The sequence below is a fragment of the Antedon mediterranea genome, chromosome 8, assembly GCF_964355755.1.
Source record: "Antedon mediterranea chromosome 8, ecAntMedi1.1, whole genome shotgun sequence".
Lineage (NCBI taxonomy): Eukaryota > Metazoa > Echinodermata > Crinoidea > Comatulida > Antedonidae > Antedon > Antedon mediterranea.
Genome location: NC_092677.1, coordinates 14,423,014 through 14,442,129, shown reverse-complemented (window position 1 = coordinate 14,442,129; position 19,116 = coordinate 14,423,014). Strand labels below are relative to the sequence as shown.

Here is a 19,116-nt window from a genome sequence, read left to right as displayed (position 1 = left end):
AGTAGTATTATTAGTTAATACTAATTTGCTTTCTCTTCAGACTTCGAGGCTACCTAGGCCTAGCTAGTAGGAGGCCTAGGCCTAATTAGTATAATTATTTAAGTCTCTCTAGCCTCTAGGCCTAGCCTAGGCTAATCCTGTTTTAGTTAGGCTATCCCAGTCGGAGTATGGTCGAAGCGGCCGCCAACCAAAGCGGCCGCCAGTTTAATATCGTCATTTGTATGGAACGCCATGTGCGCTTTAATCTTTGATTGTCGTTGTCAACGCCATGGCCTATGGTGAGTTGAGTTACAGCTGTGTGTATGGTCAAACCAATAAATATAAGCCAAATCATGTACTATCGAATCTTTATATTTCTATAATAATTAAGTTTGCCTGCGGATAAATTAATGTATATTTTATTTGTATTTTAATATTAATAACTAACTAAATATATTTACATTATATATTATCGAATCATTAATAATTTACGTTTGCATCATAATCTACATACTATTGAACCTCTATGTCTCATTTATTACGTACTATTTATTTATTTGTTTATTTTATCCTCTTGACCCGACGTTTCTTGAGCACTCTCCTATCGAATCTTTATACAGTATTGCATTAATAATTTACGTACGGTATTGGCGAATATTTATATCTCATTTACATACTATCGAATCTTCATACAGTATTGCAATAATAATTTACGTACGGTATTGCCGAATCTTTATATCTCATTTACATACTATCGAATCTTTTTACAGTATTGCAATATAATAATTTACGTACGGTATTGCCGAACATTTATATCTCATTTACTATCGAATCCTTATACAGTATTGCATTAATAATTTACGTACGGTATTGCTGAATCCTTGTATCTCATAGAATCTTTTTACAGTATTGCAATAATAATTTACGTACTATTAAGGTATTGCCGAATCTTTATATCTCATTTACATACTATCGAGTCTTTATACAGTATTGCATTAATAATTTACGTACGGTTTTGCCGAATATTTATATCTCATTTACATACTATCGAATCTTTTTACAGTACTGCATTAATAATTTACGTACGGTATTGCCGAATCTTTATATCTCATTTACATCAAATCTTTATACAGTATTGCAATAATAATTTACGTACGGTATTGCCGAATATTTATATCTAATTTACATCAAATCTTTATACAGTATTGCATTAATAATTCATGTACGGTATTGCCGAATCTTTATATCTCATTTACATCGAATCTTTATACAGTATTGCAATAATAATTTACGTACGGTATTGCCGAATATTTATATCTCATTTACATCGAATCTTTACAGTATTGCATTAATAATTTACGTACGGTATTGCCGAATCTTTATATCTCATTTACATCAAATCTTTATACAGTATTGCAATAATAATTTACGTACGGTATTGCCGAATATTTATATCTAATTTACATCAAATCTTTATACAGTATTGCATTAATAATTCATGTACGGTATTGCTGAATCTTTATATCTCATTTACATCGAATCTTTATACAGTATTGCAATAATAATTTACGTACGGTATTGCCGAATATTTATATCTCATTTACATCGAATCTTTACAGTATTGCATTAATAATTTACGTACGGTATTGCCGAATCTTTATATCTCATTTACATCGAATCTTTATACAGTATTGCAATAATAAGTTACGTACGGTATTGCCGAATATTTATATCTCATTAATTTACATCGAATCTTTACAGTATTGCATTAATTTACGTACGGTATTGCCGAATCTTTATATCTCATTTACATCGAATCTTTATACAGTATTGCAATAATAAGTTACGTACGGTATTGCCGAATTTTTATATCTCGTTTACACTGTACTATCGAATCTTGGTTTTTATTATTAGTAATAGGGTGTGTTATACATTTAAGTGTTATTCCTATATGTTTAATAGGCCTAGTACTACTAGGCCTACTAGCTTAGCTGGAGTCCATTTGTTATTGTCCACTAATGAAAAGTGAGCTTTTTTTTTCTAGGCCTACCTTACAGCAGGGGAGGAATACAAATGACATGGGCTCATATTAGGTAGATAGGTTTCCTACTACAAACAACTAGGCCTATCCTCATTATCTGTTTTTTTATTATTTTATTTTTTTAATATGACTATTTTACAGACTAGGGCCTAGGCCTACTCGTAACTATACTGCCTAACTGCAGGTCAGGTCTGGCGGACTAGTCACTATACAGTCTTTTACTATACACACAAAAAAAAAAAAGGTGCAAATCTCTACCTAAAAAGGTGCAAACCGATGCAACAATAGCAGCTCCCTTTAAGGTGCACAACTGCCCCTTTGACGGAAGGTGCAATTTTGAACCCTGATAAAGGGTGCTATAATGCTCCTTTGGAGTTCACATTTGCACCATATAAGGTGTAATTTTCTACCCTAAAAGGTGCAAACTAAATGCAACAATAGCAGCTCCCCAAAGGAGCAAAATTCAACCTCTAAATAAAGGTGCAACTTTACACCCTAATAAAAGGTTCAATAATGCTCCTCTAAGATTCAAATTTCTGTTTAAAAAGTACACAAATAAAAATCACTAAAATACAAAAAATATTGATTAAGCTTGGTATAATTTTATTCAACTTTAAAACATTACATTATTCAATTCAACTGCTGAATTAATAGATGGCAATTACCAGTCTCTGCACCTTAAATAGAGTGTGGCCATCTCTTCTCAAACCAACAATAGGCCTATTGTTAAAATTATCTAATGATGACATCTTTGGCAGTATTCTCTTCTTATCCCCATATATCTGAAACAGTGTTCTTGATGTCTGGTTCACCTTTTCCGAACATTTTCACCTGATTATGTACTTTCCTAAAAAGCATGAAATAGGAAGGGAAACTATTATATTAATATTATCATTAATATGACAACATCATACAATACATTATTGACATTGTTCTGATTTTTAAAGTCAAATTACCTTGACCACATGCTTCACATACTTTAAAGTATGTTCCTCTCCCTTTCCGATCCTCAGCTCGTAGTATAGTAGGCCCTATATACTAGAGTATTACAGTGCATGTGGTCACATTTCTTTCTCCTTTTCTGAACATCTTTATTGCTGCTGATTAGAGCAGAGGTGCTCTTTCATGTTTTAAACTTATTTTATCCCTCCATGACATCATGTAGGCTGTACTATAATTAAAAATAATGTGTATAAGAATTTAATATAGGCCTAGGCCTAATAATACCCAGCTACTGTAATAACTAATATTAATAACTAGGCCCCTAGCCTGCCTAGCTAGGCCTATTATTGATTATAGGCCTAGCCGGCTAGCTAGGCCTAGGACGGCTTTTAATTAAGTTTAAGGTCTAGGCCTACCTAGTAGTAACCTAGCTAGGCATAGCTAGCCTATTATGCCTAACCTACTAGCTAGACCCAGGTAAGTAGGCTAGGCCTGGTCTAGGACTAGCCCCCGCCCGAAAGGCTACTGTAGGCTAAGTAGGCCTCTAGACTGCCTACTTTAGGCTTAACCTAGCCTAGGCCTAGTAGGCCTAGAGGCCGCCTAGATAGGCTAGGCCTAGGTAGGAGGCCTCTAGCTAGCCTTATTATTTATTTATTTAGCTATCATTTTTAAGTTTTAGGCCTTAGCCTAGGCTTATAAGCCTATACAATAATTAATCTAATAAAAACAACCAAACTACATGCCTATAAAGCTTCGTTACTTACCGTACTTTTAACAGCTATCCTACACTGGAGAGGTGTGGGAGCTAGGCCTGTTTAATTTTATAGCCTGATTTTTTGGGCGCAAACTCCTCAATTCAAACTGCATGTTTAACAACCGCACGCGCTTAAAATTATTGTTCAATTCCTGTTTCAAATAAATTTAGAACAGATGCCTACATTATGATATTAGATATTCTAATAATATTTTTAAATATGAAAGAGAAGTTTACTTATTCTAGACTTAAGCAAACCAGAGTAAATAACCTCTGAAATTCAATATTTTAACAATTGTTTACAGACATCTTGCGTGCGCATACGTTACGAAAATTGTACAAAAATTGTACAAAAAGGTGCTATTATGCACCTTTTAACTGATGTTAAACCTTATAGGGTGCCCAGTTGAACCTTTGAATTTATCATGTTAAAGGTATTAAACTTTAATTTTCAGTTACAAGCCAGCGACTTTCTAATGTTCCGTAAAAAAAAATATTTGTTCGAATTCCGATAGCTGTCCCCACAAACCTATCTATATTATTATTAATCTTTCTTAGGCCCTGTTCAGACCCATGGCGTTAGACCGTTTTAGCGTACAACGTTACTATCAAGGTCACGTTACAAACCGCAGAGAAAAAAACGAGGTGTTCAGACCCATAGCGTACGATTATCGTTACAACGGAAGTACGTCATCCAGGTTGTTTCTAGTAGTTGCATATTTATGTGCTCTTACCCACGTGTTTTCATCATTATTTCCACTGTATATAGGCCTAGATCTCAGCCCTACAATTATGACAAAATTTGCCGTAAATAAAACATACCTCAGCATTTATTTAAGAAAAATATAGTAAAGCCAAATTTCTGTTTCTATTGTTTTTATTTTGTAGTAAAAAACATTTTCCCCAGGCTCTTGTGTTACGAAAATAAAGCAGGCCTCGTAATGATGAAGAAAAAAATGATTATGCTATCCAGTCCAGTCAGATATATATTCTTTGGTCCAGTCGGTGTAAAATAACCCTTAACTTGCTAATAAAAGGGACACAGCTCCCCTTGTTTGTTTACTGATTTTTTTAGGAGTTAGGGGGTTTTCAGCATTAAACTTGTCCAGTCTAGTCTGCCTTGTATGAATGAGTGACTTGATGTCCCACGCTAGTTTTTAGCTTGAATGAAATGCGTGAATGGCCCTAGGCCTAGCTAGGCCTAAAAGCGGATGGGATCATAGTCCCTATGTTTAAATACAAGGTGCATGTATTTATGTCATTTGTTAGAAAATATAATGGTAATCAGTTGATAATAGTTTGTAGCCTTTGTAACAGTTGTATTTGTAGTTAGGCCTTATTTATTCTGGCCTTTTTGTTATTGAAATCCATCTCACACATTGACGATACAAGATGTCAGCCTAGGTCAAACCTTGTTTCGCGTCATAACAGGAAACGTTCTGATTGGATACAACGTTGACTTACAGTAGCGTCGTACGCTAAAACGGTCCTATCAACCGTTTTCCACTACAACGCTACAATCGTTGTACGACGCGTTGTACGCTAATCCCCAACTGTTCAGACACACATTCTTTTAGCGTCGTACGCTAAAACGGTCTAACGCCATGGGTCTGAACAGGGCCTTATTTTTGTTTTAACTTACCACAATAATGTCATTCTAAAAAAATTGTCCTTATCATCACCTTTTAAGCTTTTAGAAGCCCTAAGTTAAACATATCAAGAAGCGTTCATTAATCTAATAGGTCTTATTTGTCACACAGTCACCATGGCCTACTTGGGCCTTTGCGGTGCAGTTCTGCACCTTTTTATACTTGTCTGCATTTTTCGATATAAAAGGTGCAAAAATAAACCTTTTATGAACTCTGCACCATTTTATGAGAAAAAGGCGCAAATTAGCACCCTTTTATAGGTTTGCACCTTTTATTGCACCTTTAGTTTTAAGTGTGTAATACCACTGCCACCACCGCCCACTACTATACTTTGAAGACTGAAATCAGCTACTACTAGCCTAGTCTACTACTAGACCTATTGGTAGTTTGTCTTCAAATCACAGACATCTAGATTGCTAGATTGACCTATTTAAATTTTTGTTTTTTTTAAATTATTTTTTGAATGAATGAGTCTTATCCAGACAGTTCGGACAGTTAGTAGGTTGGCAGTATAGTAGAGCCAGAGCTATTGTTACTGTATGTTATTAATTATGTCACCTATTTAAATCTCAATTTTTCCATATTTTTTGCATGTATTAAAGATTGTGTAGTGTATCTTCTGATCAATGTTATAGTACAGTAGCATGCACATTAACTAGGGTAAGTAACAGATAGGCCCAACCTACAATTGAAGAATAATACTTTACATACAACCCACTAGGCCTACATCTTTTAGGACATTTTTCAATATGACCAAGATACTGTAAAATCCCAAGAAGCAGCCTATTTAGAAAAAGTATTTGTATGCAAAAGTAATCTTCGGAAAAGAAGGATACAATTTAGTCAAACATTTTCAGAGAGACAAACTGAATTTTATCAGTACGGTAGTAGAAAAACTGACAATACATGAACATTAATTTTTAACATTCTGATTTGAAATATTCTATTCATTTGAATTGCTAAGAAATTAAAAGTAGATATTTTTTTTTCATTCATTATAAACATTACAATCACAGTACAAAGAATAGATAAATCCACTAACAAATTCATGCAGAAAATATTTCAAAATTTAATTGAATGTTATATTATTAAAGCATTCATAATTCAATAAAGCATTTGTCTTTAAAACATTTAATATCAGTTTTCATATAGTGAGTATGGTAATAATTGACTCTAACAACTGGTATAAACTTAAATTTAGTAAAACAATCCTACATATCTTTTTTTAAATGCAATAAAATATTTAAACATAACTGTTTCCCACCATACTGTTTCCCACCATACAACATGAAAATTTGTCTCAGCATTACTAAGATTGAAGTTACTTGCATTATAAAATACTTAAACATTATTATAGTATTTAAATGCTTCCTTTTTTTTTTATTATAGGCATACAGATGTTTGATATTCTGCTCATATACAGTATGCTGCTGAAATGAAAAAGTACATCACTTCAACATATTATTTTTTATCATAATCATCGATCAATAATTATAGTAATAAACATAATAATTATGGTGCATTTTATTTATCCTTGCTATTTTTTAAATTGTAGTTTAACCATGTTTTTACACTTTTAAAATTAATATAATTCAGTATTTTTTAAATGTGATTTAGATTTTGAATAAACTGTTCTGAATACAGAACAAAGGTGTTGCTTGTACACTGCGTGTATGTAAACTTGCTTTATTGTCGTATTTCTTATTATTAAACATTAAAATTGATTCATTTAATTAAACAATATAATAAATGGATGAGATGTGCTGCTGTTGATACACTTTAGACTGGGATGGTTTGTCATTGAGCTATGTGGATCCAGAAGGGGAGGACCTAAAATGACGAAATGAAGTGCTGAACTGTGATGTCTTTTTCAATATTAAATTGATTTTTATTATTACTGTTAACAAAACAAAATAAGTCCAAAGAAAAAAAAATACAACAATTACATTGAAACACCAATGCATTTATAAAAATAACAGTTTACATTTTCATTATCTTAAAAAAATAAAACTTTATCAATATTATTATTAGAGTATTATGGGGTATTTTTTATTTTTGTAAAAGAACGTGTGGATTTGGTGATTTATTTAAACTTGCAATAGTATGGTAAGTTGCGTAATGTCTGTCCGTACTATCAAACCTAAAATGAAGTTCAAATTAAATTATTTGTTGCTGAATAAATTTCACATTTCAATATTATTAGTGGACAATAACAAATGGACTAGGCCTAGGCTAGTAGTACTAGTAGGCCTATAGAGGTAGCCTAACTAACAGGACTAGCCTAGCTAGGCCTAGCCTAGGCTAGAAAGACTTAAATATTTATATACTAATTAGGCCTCCTAGGTAGCCTCGAAGTCTGAACAGAAAGCAAATTAGTATTACTTCTACTCGCGAAATAAACTACGTATGTACGAGTACGCCAAAAAAATCACCTATTATGGACAACACAATGGATGGCGCACTACTCCAATAAACTCGCCTATTGTGGACAAAAAGTCACCTATTTTGGACAGCCAATTATGAAAGTCACCTATTATGGACAAACAACAACGCCCTCTAGTCCCTATTATGGACAGAAAGTAACCTATTATGGACAGAAAAGTTACCTATTATGGACAGATTTCACCAACCCCGCTCCAATATTTAGCGCTCGCGTACTAGATCCCCGATAAATTCTAGCGTTTCCATAGAATGGCTACGCTCTGTCGTGTAGCGAATTTATGGAAACCAGGCTTTACCTAGCGAGCCAAAAATCGGCATGAGTTCAAGACCTCTTAGTTCTGGTGGTGGAACAAGTCTTCTTGGATACGGACTATAACCCATAGGTCCAGTGTACATAGTTTGTCCATGTGCACTTTAAAGAAGTATAGTCCCCCTGAATAAATAATTATTGAACAATTGTTTGTTGAATATGCCATTTTAATGTAACATAATAGTTATCCACGTTGACCAAAAATTAGAAAAAAAAATTAATTACCTGAAAAACTTAAATTTAAAGCAAGAAAATGGTCAATTTGGCTGAACCAATGGATTTTTTGTTGAATTTAACCATTTATTTTGTCATTTCATAGTAAAAACATATTTTTGTTTGTATTTTTTTTCTACAGAAGCGATTAACTTTGTTAAATCTACAAAATAACTTATTCCAAGACTAATTTAATGAATCTTCATTTTTCATGTTTTTGGGGAACAATACATCTTTAAAGAACCCAGGTCGTCATTATTCGAGGGGGTTATCCCGGTGATTTGAACTGGTTCACAAAATAGCCCTTGTTCAGTGGGATTACCACTATTATCTGATAGGACAGTGATTTACTACTATATTGGTAAACCTTGGCCACATGTGCCTAAATAGGCCTACATACAATAACAATATAATGTTTTACAATACTATTTTATTTAGAGCAGCAGTGTTTTTAGAGGCCTACACATCGTTGCGGTTACACAAATCAGAGACGCTTTTTACACACTTATTAACCTTACTTAAGTTGTATGGAATACAAGACCGTAAAAACAACAAACCGAACACGTAAATGAACAATATTAAGCTGTCATTTTAGGAATGCTTTGTATGAATGAAACATAAACAATTAAATCTATATTTATCCTAATCTTCAAACTAAATATATATTATTTATACTTATTCCCACCTTAAATGTGGATACTTTCTTTCGGAAGAATCATAGAGGTCACTGGAATATCTCTATCCGAATATAGTTGAACACCATAATCTGCAGGGTAAAAATGACGTAAGCATTAAGGCGATGATCTATTAAATTTCAGTTACAATGGAACTTTTACAACAAGTATTTTACAGGGTTTTAAAAAACGTAAATTTATAAATAAGTTTGATAATTTCCATACACGGTTTTACTTTCTATTATTCGAAAAGTGTTTTGGCCTTCCATACTACAAGTGACCGATTAGAAAATTATAAATTTACAAACAATTAGGCAATTATCTTCCATGGTACTACTTATTCTTGTTTATGTGATTGTTTTACCCTTCTTTTGAGGCTATTCTTCTTAGAATTTTTAGTGTGAAGGTTTTTACAAAGACAGTCTGGGTTGACACTCATCAGTGGCTTAAAATCCTCATATCCTGGGATTAAACCGCTTTAAGAGTGTTCACCATGTGGGACTTTTCATTAAAAACAAAGCCGTTGAAGTCAGCAAAAAGTGATTTCTAACCAGCATACACATGGCATACCATGTAATGCTGAATGGGTAGGCGCATTTGACTAGACTGGTCACGCTAGCTTAACCTAGCCTAGCCTAGCAAAAACTTCGCAGTTATCTACTCCCACTGCTCGCATGGGCTACAAATAGTGAGGATTTTCAGCTAGATATACCGATCATATCTGCTAAAAAAATCAGCCCAGTCGAGTACGTCTAATGAGGACCATACTATTTTTACGCATAATAATCCATAAAAGTATGTGAACTTTAATTGAAACTCTAGGCCTACAACATGATATTAATGTCGCCATAAAAAATTATATCTACAGAAAATTATAGGAATAGATGAATAATTGTGGGTTTTTTGTTGTTTATGCTTGTAAACTTGTGTCAAAATAATTGAACAAAATAATATAATAAAAATGTTAATAAAACATTTATATTTTTTTTAATCACTGTTTTTAAATAAATATTTTATAAAACTTGAATTTTATTTGGGCTTTCTGATGAAAATATCAGTTTTGAAACTAATGATTATTACTTTTCAATAAGAAAATAAGTTGGCAAGTTTTTTCTGGCTCTTTTGCTTTATCATTTTGATTTAGCTTTTTGAATATGACGTATGTTCATTCCCACTGAGATTCACTCACTAACATGTATTTCGTTTTTTAAAAATGGAATAGCCTATAGGTTTAGATTTTGTGACACTTTTATTATTTTATAACTATATGCTAAGATTTATGTTTCAGTTCTATACGTATGTATGGGGGTGTAACGTACAATTTCAATTTCAATGCAACACTCAATTTCCAATTGTTCGAAATTTCATTGTGTTTGGATGACGTCATAAGGGTTGACAATTGGTTTGTTTGTACAAAGCATCAATTTTGGATGACGGGTCGTCGGGCTTTACCAAACCGCATGTTATAGAATACCGTGCACCATGAGTTTACGGAATTACAGACGATTTGTTTACAAAATGGGTGGAGTTCTGGCAGAATTTTAGTCAGAATTAAGGTCCAATAATGAGAGGAGACTGGCTATGGTAAGAAAGTAAGTATTCATGATACAGTAGAGGATTGATCCAAATACTCATTGGGTTTAACGCATGAGTGATTGGCTATAGGCGTAAACGTACCTACAAAACAATATCTGATCTGACGCTAAGCACACAAAAAGTCACTGGTATAATTTCTAGAGCAGTAGCTACACCGTCAGACAAAGTAGTATGCAAGTCAATGTAGCCACAATAATGGGTCTATCTAGACAAAATTAGAACAGAATTTATTTTTGTGGTAAATATCTCTAAAGACCTATCAGAACAACATATTATAAATTGAGAACAAATGTAGTTGAAGAAATTAGGTTAATGTCCATAAACCCCAAATGGCCGCTATATACATATACAGTATTTTTCTATGCATCAGGTAGGTATAGTCTAGGCAACCTAGAATTTAAATTCAAACAAATTGCAAACAAAGCTTTGAACACACATGATGTGGAGATGAAATTCCACAAATCACACCTCGTTTACACATTGGGAACATATGCAAAATAGCTGAAATATGCAAATTAAGGGTAAAAACATAGGGTACCCATAGAACGCCAACCGGTAGTTAATGTATAGAGAGTTTTTTTTTAAATTGTTCAGAATTTATATGTTTATATTCTTTCTTATGTCCAAAAATGACCGGAAATGCTGAATTTGAACTTATTTTTAAAGGATTTTATGTAATTTTCACAGGATTTACGTATCTCCATAACTAATATAGGTAGAAACTTTATTTTATTCTTATGTTTTACAATATATGTTTCTTATCATCATTCCGACAAAAGCTAAGTTGGGAGTAAAGTTTTGCATTTTCTTTGAGTTGATTAAATATATACTGGTATTGTCGCCCTAAAAAAATTGTTGTTTAACAGGCCAATTTTACTTGAATAAAAAGTAATTTAAAGGAAAAAAGTCAGTCGAATGTCCATTATTCTGATTCTCTCGTTCAGAAGTGAAGTCATTTTCGTAGAGTTTTTTTTGCGAAAGTGAATAACTTGATTAACAGTTTAATTTATTCACTAATTAAACAACTAAAACTCGTTAAATGCTTTATTCCAGGGCTTACTATTCTTCTCAATATTATTTTCGAAAATATGAATGTTTTTCTTCAGGATTTTCCAAACCACACTATGAAACAACGTCGGGTTACTGAAAAGAATTATATATTTGTTGTTTTGATATTTTCCATTATAATATTCTGTACGACGACTATCATGACATCCCACAGACGGCAGATAATAGGCGAACAACAAGAGGAGTTACATAATCTCATCCAATTACATCAAAGCAAACGTGTTCAATCCGAGAAGCGGTAAGGATGGGTTTATATATAGTTTCTTGTACATATTTCACCCAATGAAATTATTTGCTCCATTGCACGAATAAATTCATTGTTTTATAACACACCTACTGTGAATTATGTCAACAAACATGTGGTATAGTTTCTAAGCAGAATATTCATCTATTATGTATGCCGGTTTGTTAAATTGGTAGGCCTATCATGGAGTGTTGTTAATTATTATATCAAAATATTAAAGAACATATTTTTTTTATTTGTACTCATGAGGTAAAAATTATTAAAATTATAGATAATTGTTTTTTAACTTATTTGTGAAGTGAAACACTTATTTCTTTTGATTTTACTTTCTATATGGAAAATATGTCATTTTGCATCAACTTCTTATTTTATTTATTTTTATTTTATTTTATTCAATCAAAAACAACAGCGATAATTACCACCACTAACAGGTTTGATACAACTGTTTAAAGCACCTTGATTGGTCCTAACATTGATCAAGAGTTTCTCTCGTCCAGTGCCCACCTTGACTAGAGGTCTGAGGCAGATACTAGATGCAGGGGCTGCCATAAGAGTCAGCAGTGCTGATTTCAAATGTGTTATTAGAAAAGGTTAAATTTGTACCCATTCACTGGAATTATATTATAAATCAAATAAGTTACAAAGTTACCACTTTTCAATAGCCATTATGTCTGCTTCTTTTAACAGAAACATTTCTTATGTAAAGAAAACTAATCAGTTTGAAGTACCGGTAAAAAGTCAGTATACAGATTGGTTTCTCCAAAGTTTGTCTACGCAAATCGATACAGTGAAAGCAGCCGATGTTAAGTAAGACACTTCTATTTGCTCTATTCACATAACAAGGGGTGACCCTATCTTTAAATAAGTAATTGCAAATACGAACATCAAAAGACTGCATACCAAAGGGGAATACTGTAACACTTTCTGACACAGAAGAATTATACACACTCAAATCCATATAATAGGCCTATACTTCAAAGTAGATTCAAATATTTCACTTTCAACCCTAGATGACATGTCTCGGTTATAGCACACATAACTTTGCGAAAGTATTTACATTAAACCTATTTCTATGGTTTCCAGTAGTTTTACTATTTACACCCGAGAACCATATTATGCTAATCCAAACTCTTTTGCGTCCGGTTATAGGCCCTTTCTATTATTAGTTTGAACTTTTTATCTTATTAGACAAAACCTTATTTCTGGTGGTCTATCTCGGAAAAGAACATTATCAAACACGATTGAAATCATAAAGGAGATTAACGGGAAAATGTTCCGAATCAGACAATCACCTTATAAATTCAATATGAAAGAACCAGACAACTGTGCAATTGTTGGTAATGGTGGTGTTTTACGTAACAGTCGTTGCGGAGACGAAATCAATGCGCATGACTTTGTATTTCGTATCAACATGGCTCCGATTCATGGCTACGATATAGATGTAGGAGATAAAGTAGATTTCATGGCTTTGAACAGCCAAGGAACCAGACAACTTGTGAAGTGTATAACAAATCCTACAGAAAATTGTTCAGAGTCTTTGCAAACTCTAAGTCTACTTGATAAAGCGTATCTCTGGTTTTCAAAGTATACCACAGTTGATTTGAAATTGTCATCTAAGATTAGCCAATACGTAAATACAACGATTCTGCATCCACAGGATCCGTTAGGAGATTTTATTCAAAAGTAAGTAGAGTTGTGTCATGTGTAAAATGTTTAAATGTGTGTCAGTGGCGTATCCTAGATTTTAAAATTTGGCATCGCAATTTTCAGTATGCAGGTGGGGGAGGGAAGGGGTCAGTTAGACTTTTTGTTATAAGTGCCAATCTTTCAATTGTATATTTAATGTTGTGTATTGTTTTTCTTGCAGATTATGGAACACAACTAGCTATCCTTCATCCGGCTTATTCGTGTACTCTTTAGCTTCCACAATTTGTAAAAGAATATCCTTGTACGGTTTCTACCCGTTTAGCAAGGCAACAGATGGCACCAGACTAACATATAACTATTACTCGAGCATCAAAATAGGTGATTTTGTGATAGGGCATAATATACCGAATGAATATCAAATACTACAAGATCTTCAAGAAAAGCGAGTAATAAGACTAGTTACAACAGCATGCCCAAAAATTGAAAAATATGTAGCTCGTAATCGAAAGTTTAAACGGTTCCATAAACATTAAAATATGTAATATCCAACACATAATAAAACCATAATAACCAGTATTTTTGTCTAGATTAAGCCTACTTATTTACACCTATGAGAAAGTTACAATGCAATAGTGATTTTGAATCAACTACACCCCAAGTGTATACTTGGTATTTGATTGGTCAGTTACGACTTTTGGGCAACACGAGGCTCGTGACTGCATTGAAAACCAATTTGTGTTTGGCGTCACTAAAGACGCAATGCAAAGACATAACGCAAAAGTAGTGAAGTGTAGCTTGGTGGTTAACGTGCTTGCCTTCCAATCCTAAGGTCCGGGGTTCAATCCGTTGTAACTCACGACTCTTTCAACTCCACTCACTAAGCCTCAAATGAGACTTAGTTTATAAGCATGATAAAGTATTAAATAGTTTATCCATCCTGTAATTGGCGAGTCGCTCGCTGTTGGATGCGTATGAAATAAAAAACAATTACCAATGTGACGAGTAACAGATCGAATAATCCATCGCTTGTAATTGGTCAAATCACTTCTTTGCACTTACGTTTTTGATTCAATAGCCAAGCCAATGTTCATTTTTTTGGCTATATTTCATGAACATGAGAAGAGAGAAAAAACAAACCAATGTGTTTTTTGTATGCACCACGGGTGTCGGCCGCTATTTAAAAAAGGTTACCATTTATATTAAAATATCCTATAATACTGGGGAAATATTGTAGGCGCTGAGAATTAGGTAATTGTTTTAATGTTAAACCAAATTGCGATTTTTATTATAGGCCTAAGGAGATTTCTTTAAGTCGTTCATTATTATTTCATTGTATTCTGGTTCTTTAAATTCGATGGCGTTTGCATTGTCTATTATTATAGTTTGCTCCATGCTGCCAAATATTACACCAATGACAGGATGGATACTGGTGACCTGTCACACACGACGGCATCGAAAGTGCAATCGTCATGAGTCGCGGCCGCTCTTTATTGCAGATGCGTAACTTGCGTGAATCAGACAGCAATCAGAACAACTGCGTATTTCTACACACCACGTGGTGGTTCTTAAACTATTTGTGTCCATTACCATGGTTAACGGAAGCAAAAATAACACCATCAATTGGTTTGACAACATGGATGGTTACGCCCTATTTGCTGTCCAGCAATCAACAGATCACCAACATTGATAACTATAATCTGTTCGTGTGGCAAAAATGCTCAAACATTTTTGTCTTTTCTAAAAGTGTTATTTAAACTCAAACATATTAAGTGGCTCGTGTTCTGAAGTATAGACTACGTTCACTTTATATAAACATCCTAAATTGTTTGAAAACACTTGCTTGTACTTTACTGCATATTTGTAGTTCTGTTATAAATGCACGAAACGAAAAAAGATGAACTATGCGTTGTTATCTGGGCCTTTATGGATAAAGTTGAACTTCAAATTAGCATTATTTCTTATAAGTACTGTATGTACTTAGTATAAAACTGCTGCATAAGCCACTGACAAGATTCACAACTTACTCCATGGTCAAGAAGCATGTAACACGAGTCGATTTAGCATTTACTTTCACAAGCGAATAAGCCATCGCTTGTGATTGGTCAATTAACTTGCATTGCGTTACGTCCTTGTGTTGCGTCGCTAATTGGGAACCACGCTTCAAGCTTGGTTCCCACTAGCAAGGACGTAAACGCAACGCAAGCGTTTTAACCAATGACAAGCGAAGTTATAGACAGTTAGCAATCAAAAGCGAATAAGCCATCGCTTGTGATTGGTCAATTCACTTGCGTTGCGTCCTTGCGTTGCGTCGCTAGTGGGAACCACGCTTCAACGCCGTAAGTAATCATTATTGAGGTGATAGGATGTGATTGTGGACTGCTTTTCGTCACGCTACGTGTCGTTGTGTTGCGTCCAAGCATGGTGGTCCAAGTGTGTAGGTGCAAGCCTACTGTATGATTTATTTCTTTTTTATTTTTAAATGCGCCTTGAGCACTCTGGAGTGGTATGTGCGCTATAAAAATCTTATTATTATTATTATTATTATTACTGAATGAATATCATAAAGTCAGTAAAATCTCAATCTGCCAAGGCATACGTTTCCAGCCTAATAATGCTAAGTTATGTAATTGAAAAAAACTATTTTTAAAACTACAAGCGCCATTACTAAAACTAATTCCACCATGCGTATAATTGTCATAGAGCCAATATATGAACGTAAATTCTTATTAAACTCTTACCGAATTAGGTGCGTGTCCGGGTAGGTTTACTCAAACTTTAAAAAACATAAATAATCCCAGACAACACACCCTAAATCTAAAAGGGTTTTGTTTGTATACCGACTATCAGATGTTTTCAATAAAGTTGTGATTAATTATAACTACACACATTTATCTTCGACTTTCCAGTAATAGGCCTACTACTACCATACCATCATCGGTTGGATTTGAATGCAATGCCTGTATGATTATTCCCTAACTAAATTTATTTATTTATTCAATAAAATTAAATTATTTTATTTCCTCAAGCACTCTGGTTCGAAAATTGTCTTTGCTTGTCGCATATAAAAAAAACCATAATAAAATATGATAATAATGAGCGGAATGAATCAATTAAATTCACACATTTTTATCCAAACTAAAGAGCTTTAATTACGCGGTTGGACCAGAGGTACGTATATAAAATCGTTTGTTTGTTGAATTTGATTCCAAAATTATGAATCCCATAATTAATAAATGATAATTAATTTATTTTTAAAAATCATTCAAAAATAGCAAGTAATTGGTAGGCTAAATGTTTTGCAAACAATTTGCCAACTAGCCTAATCTACTGAGAAAGATATTTGTCCTACTGACAAAATACTGTTTTTGCAAAAACTATGAAAACAGTATATGAAATTTGCCTTTCTGCGTCTCGGGTCTATAAAGACATACGTAAACCCATGGTTCTAAGCATGTAAAAGAACCCCAAAACAGTGGTAAGTTTTACCTATCCGTGCCTCCAAACCCTTTCTCCTTCAGAATGCAGTCGTACACAATATGTTATCCTCATGGGCCCTGCTACAACGATTAATAAACTTTTGTTTCCATACAAACCTGTTTTTAAGTTATGTGTGAAAAAATACTGAAATACTAGTAAGATGTCTTGATAAATAGGCCTACACATTTAAATTGTTTGTGGCCAGTATATGGTTTCAGGAATCATTGTAGTTCTATGTGTGTACAATACAGTATTGCAAATTTGAACCAGGTATTTCACTTATTTTTTACCTTCCCTGGATGATGAAGACCATTATACAGTTATTCGTTTTTAAAATTATTACATTTTATATTCCTTGTTTCTCTAGGCGCAACGCAAGTGAGTTGACGGTACGGATGATCCAGTGCTTTTTGTTTAGTCAAATCATTGTCCTCAAGGAAACAAACCTTAATTGTTCATATTAAAAGGTTTTTTCTGATCAATACAAATACCATCAACATTATACTTAAATATGGTACTCGTTTCACCCATTAAGTACACATAATAGCTGAAGCACCTTCTCATATTAACATTTTAGTTCTATTATACTTACGCTATTTGGCCTTGAGGTAAATAATACACTGTAGACAGTACTTATTATATTATTATCCAATACATTTTGCTATTAGTAGTATTAGCACACATAGTACAGTATATATAATCAGAGAGTTGTCTCCCTGGTATAATACTATACTTAGGTACCCATTCAAGCATGGAGGTACATTTACATCTCTATGATTCAAGCTTCCGTACCTCCTAACAATAAACCTACATTTAAAAAATAGATAGATCTAATAAATGATTGAGTTAGTGTGTTTCTCCACATTTCCATATTATATTTTTTCACATAAGCAAGACCAGGGAGTTGCTTAGACCACCTATAACAGCTTATTATCCTACTCTATTTCTATAATTATTGTGTTTAATTTAGTATGAAATTTCCTCGAAAACAAATTCAATCATTAAATGTTATGTGTTTAACATTTTTGATACGGTACCGAATGTGAATGACTTCACAGAATTTATTTTTAGTGTCGAATATTAGTGAAAATGAACTAGGTATAGGTAGGGAAGAGAGAAAACATAATTAATCATTTTTCTTTAGCGTGACTGCTAAAAAATCTCACCCTCATTATCAAAAACCCCTTATAGTAGGCCTGTTAAGTGACCCAATCCTTCAAATTGTGATAACATTCTGAAACTTTGCACAGTTATTCATTAGGGTGTCAAAAATATGAAATAGAAGAGTTGCACAAAATTTGGTCAGGGGAAAGCCGCCATTTTGGATTTCAAAATGGCGGACCCAAATTGTTCACTTTTCAGGTATATCTCTGCTAAATAGGCACCTAGAGTTCTGAATTTAGGTGCAAATTATATGGTAATGGGGTCACCAAACATATTGGTATAACTAACATTTTAATTGCATGGCAGCCATTTTGGATTTCAAAATGGCGGACTTCAAATTTTCACTTTTTAGGTATTTCTCTGCTAAAGAGGCACCTAAAGTTCTGATTTTAGGTGCAAATTATATGGTAGTGGGGTCACCAAACATACTGGTATAACTAACATTTTGATTCCATGGCGGCCATGTTGGATTTCAAAATGGCGGATTTCAAATTTCCATTTTTCAGGTATATCTCTGCTAAAAAGGCACCTAGAGTTTTGATTTTAGGTGCAAATTATATGGTAGTGGGGTCACCAAACATACTGGTATAACTAACATTTTGATTCCATGGCGGCCATGTTGGATTTCAAAATGGCGGATTTCAAATTTCCATTTTTCAGGTATATCTCTGCTAAAAAGGCACCTAGAGTTTTGATTTTAGGTGCAAATTATATGTTAATGGGGTCACCAAACATATTGGTATTTAACTGACATTTTTATTGCATGGCGGTCATTTTGAATTTCAAAATGGCGAACTCAAAATGTTTCAGTACGGAAACTACAGTTATAATTTTAGGTACAAAGTATAATAATTATAGTATTGAGGTCAACAAACATATTAGTAAAACGTCATTGATTACATGGCGGCCATTTTGA

At 33.4% G+C, this 19,116-nt stretch overlaps 1 protein-coding gene across 2 annotated transcripts; it reads left to right on the top strand.

The window, feature by feature from the left end:
- Positions 1-10,373: 10,373 nt before the first annotated feature.
- Positions 10,374-15,409, top strand: LOC140056681 (CMP-N-acetylneuraminate-poly-alpha-2,8-sialyltransferase-like). 2 transcript variants are annotated; one of them, XM_072102134.1, is made up of 5 exons: positions 10,374-10,596; positions 11,707-11,906; positions 12,600-12,719; positions 13,101-13,595; positions 13,780-15,409. In XM_072102134.1, the coding sequence occupies exons 2-5, from the start codon at positions 11,725-11,727 to the stop codon at positions 14,090-14,092; spliced, it is 1,110 nt and encodes a 369-aa protein (XP_071958235.1). In that variant the 5' UTR covers positions 10,374-10,596; positions 11,707-11,724; the 3' UTR covers positions 14,093-15,409. The 2 variants fall into 2 exon arrangements, with proteins under 2 accessions (XP_071958235.1, XP_071958236.1); XM_072102135.1 differs by lacking the exon at positions 10,374-10,596 and adding an exon at positions 10,706-10,773.
- Positions 15,410-19,116: the final 3,707 nt, after the last annotated feature.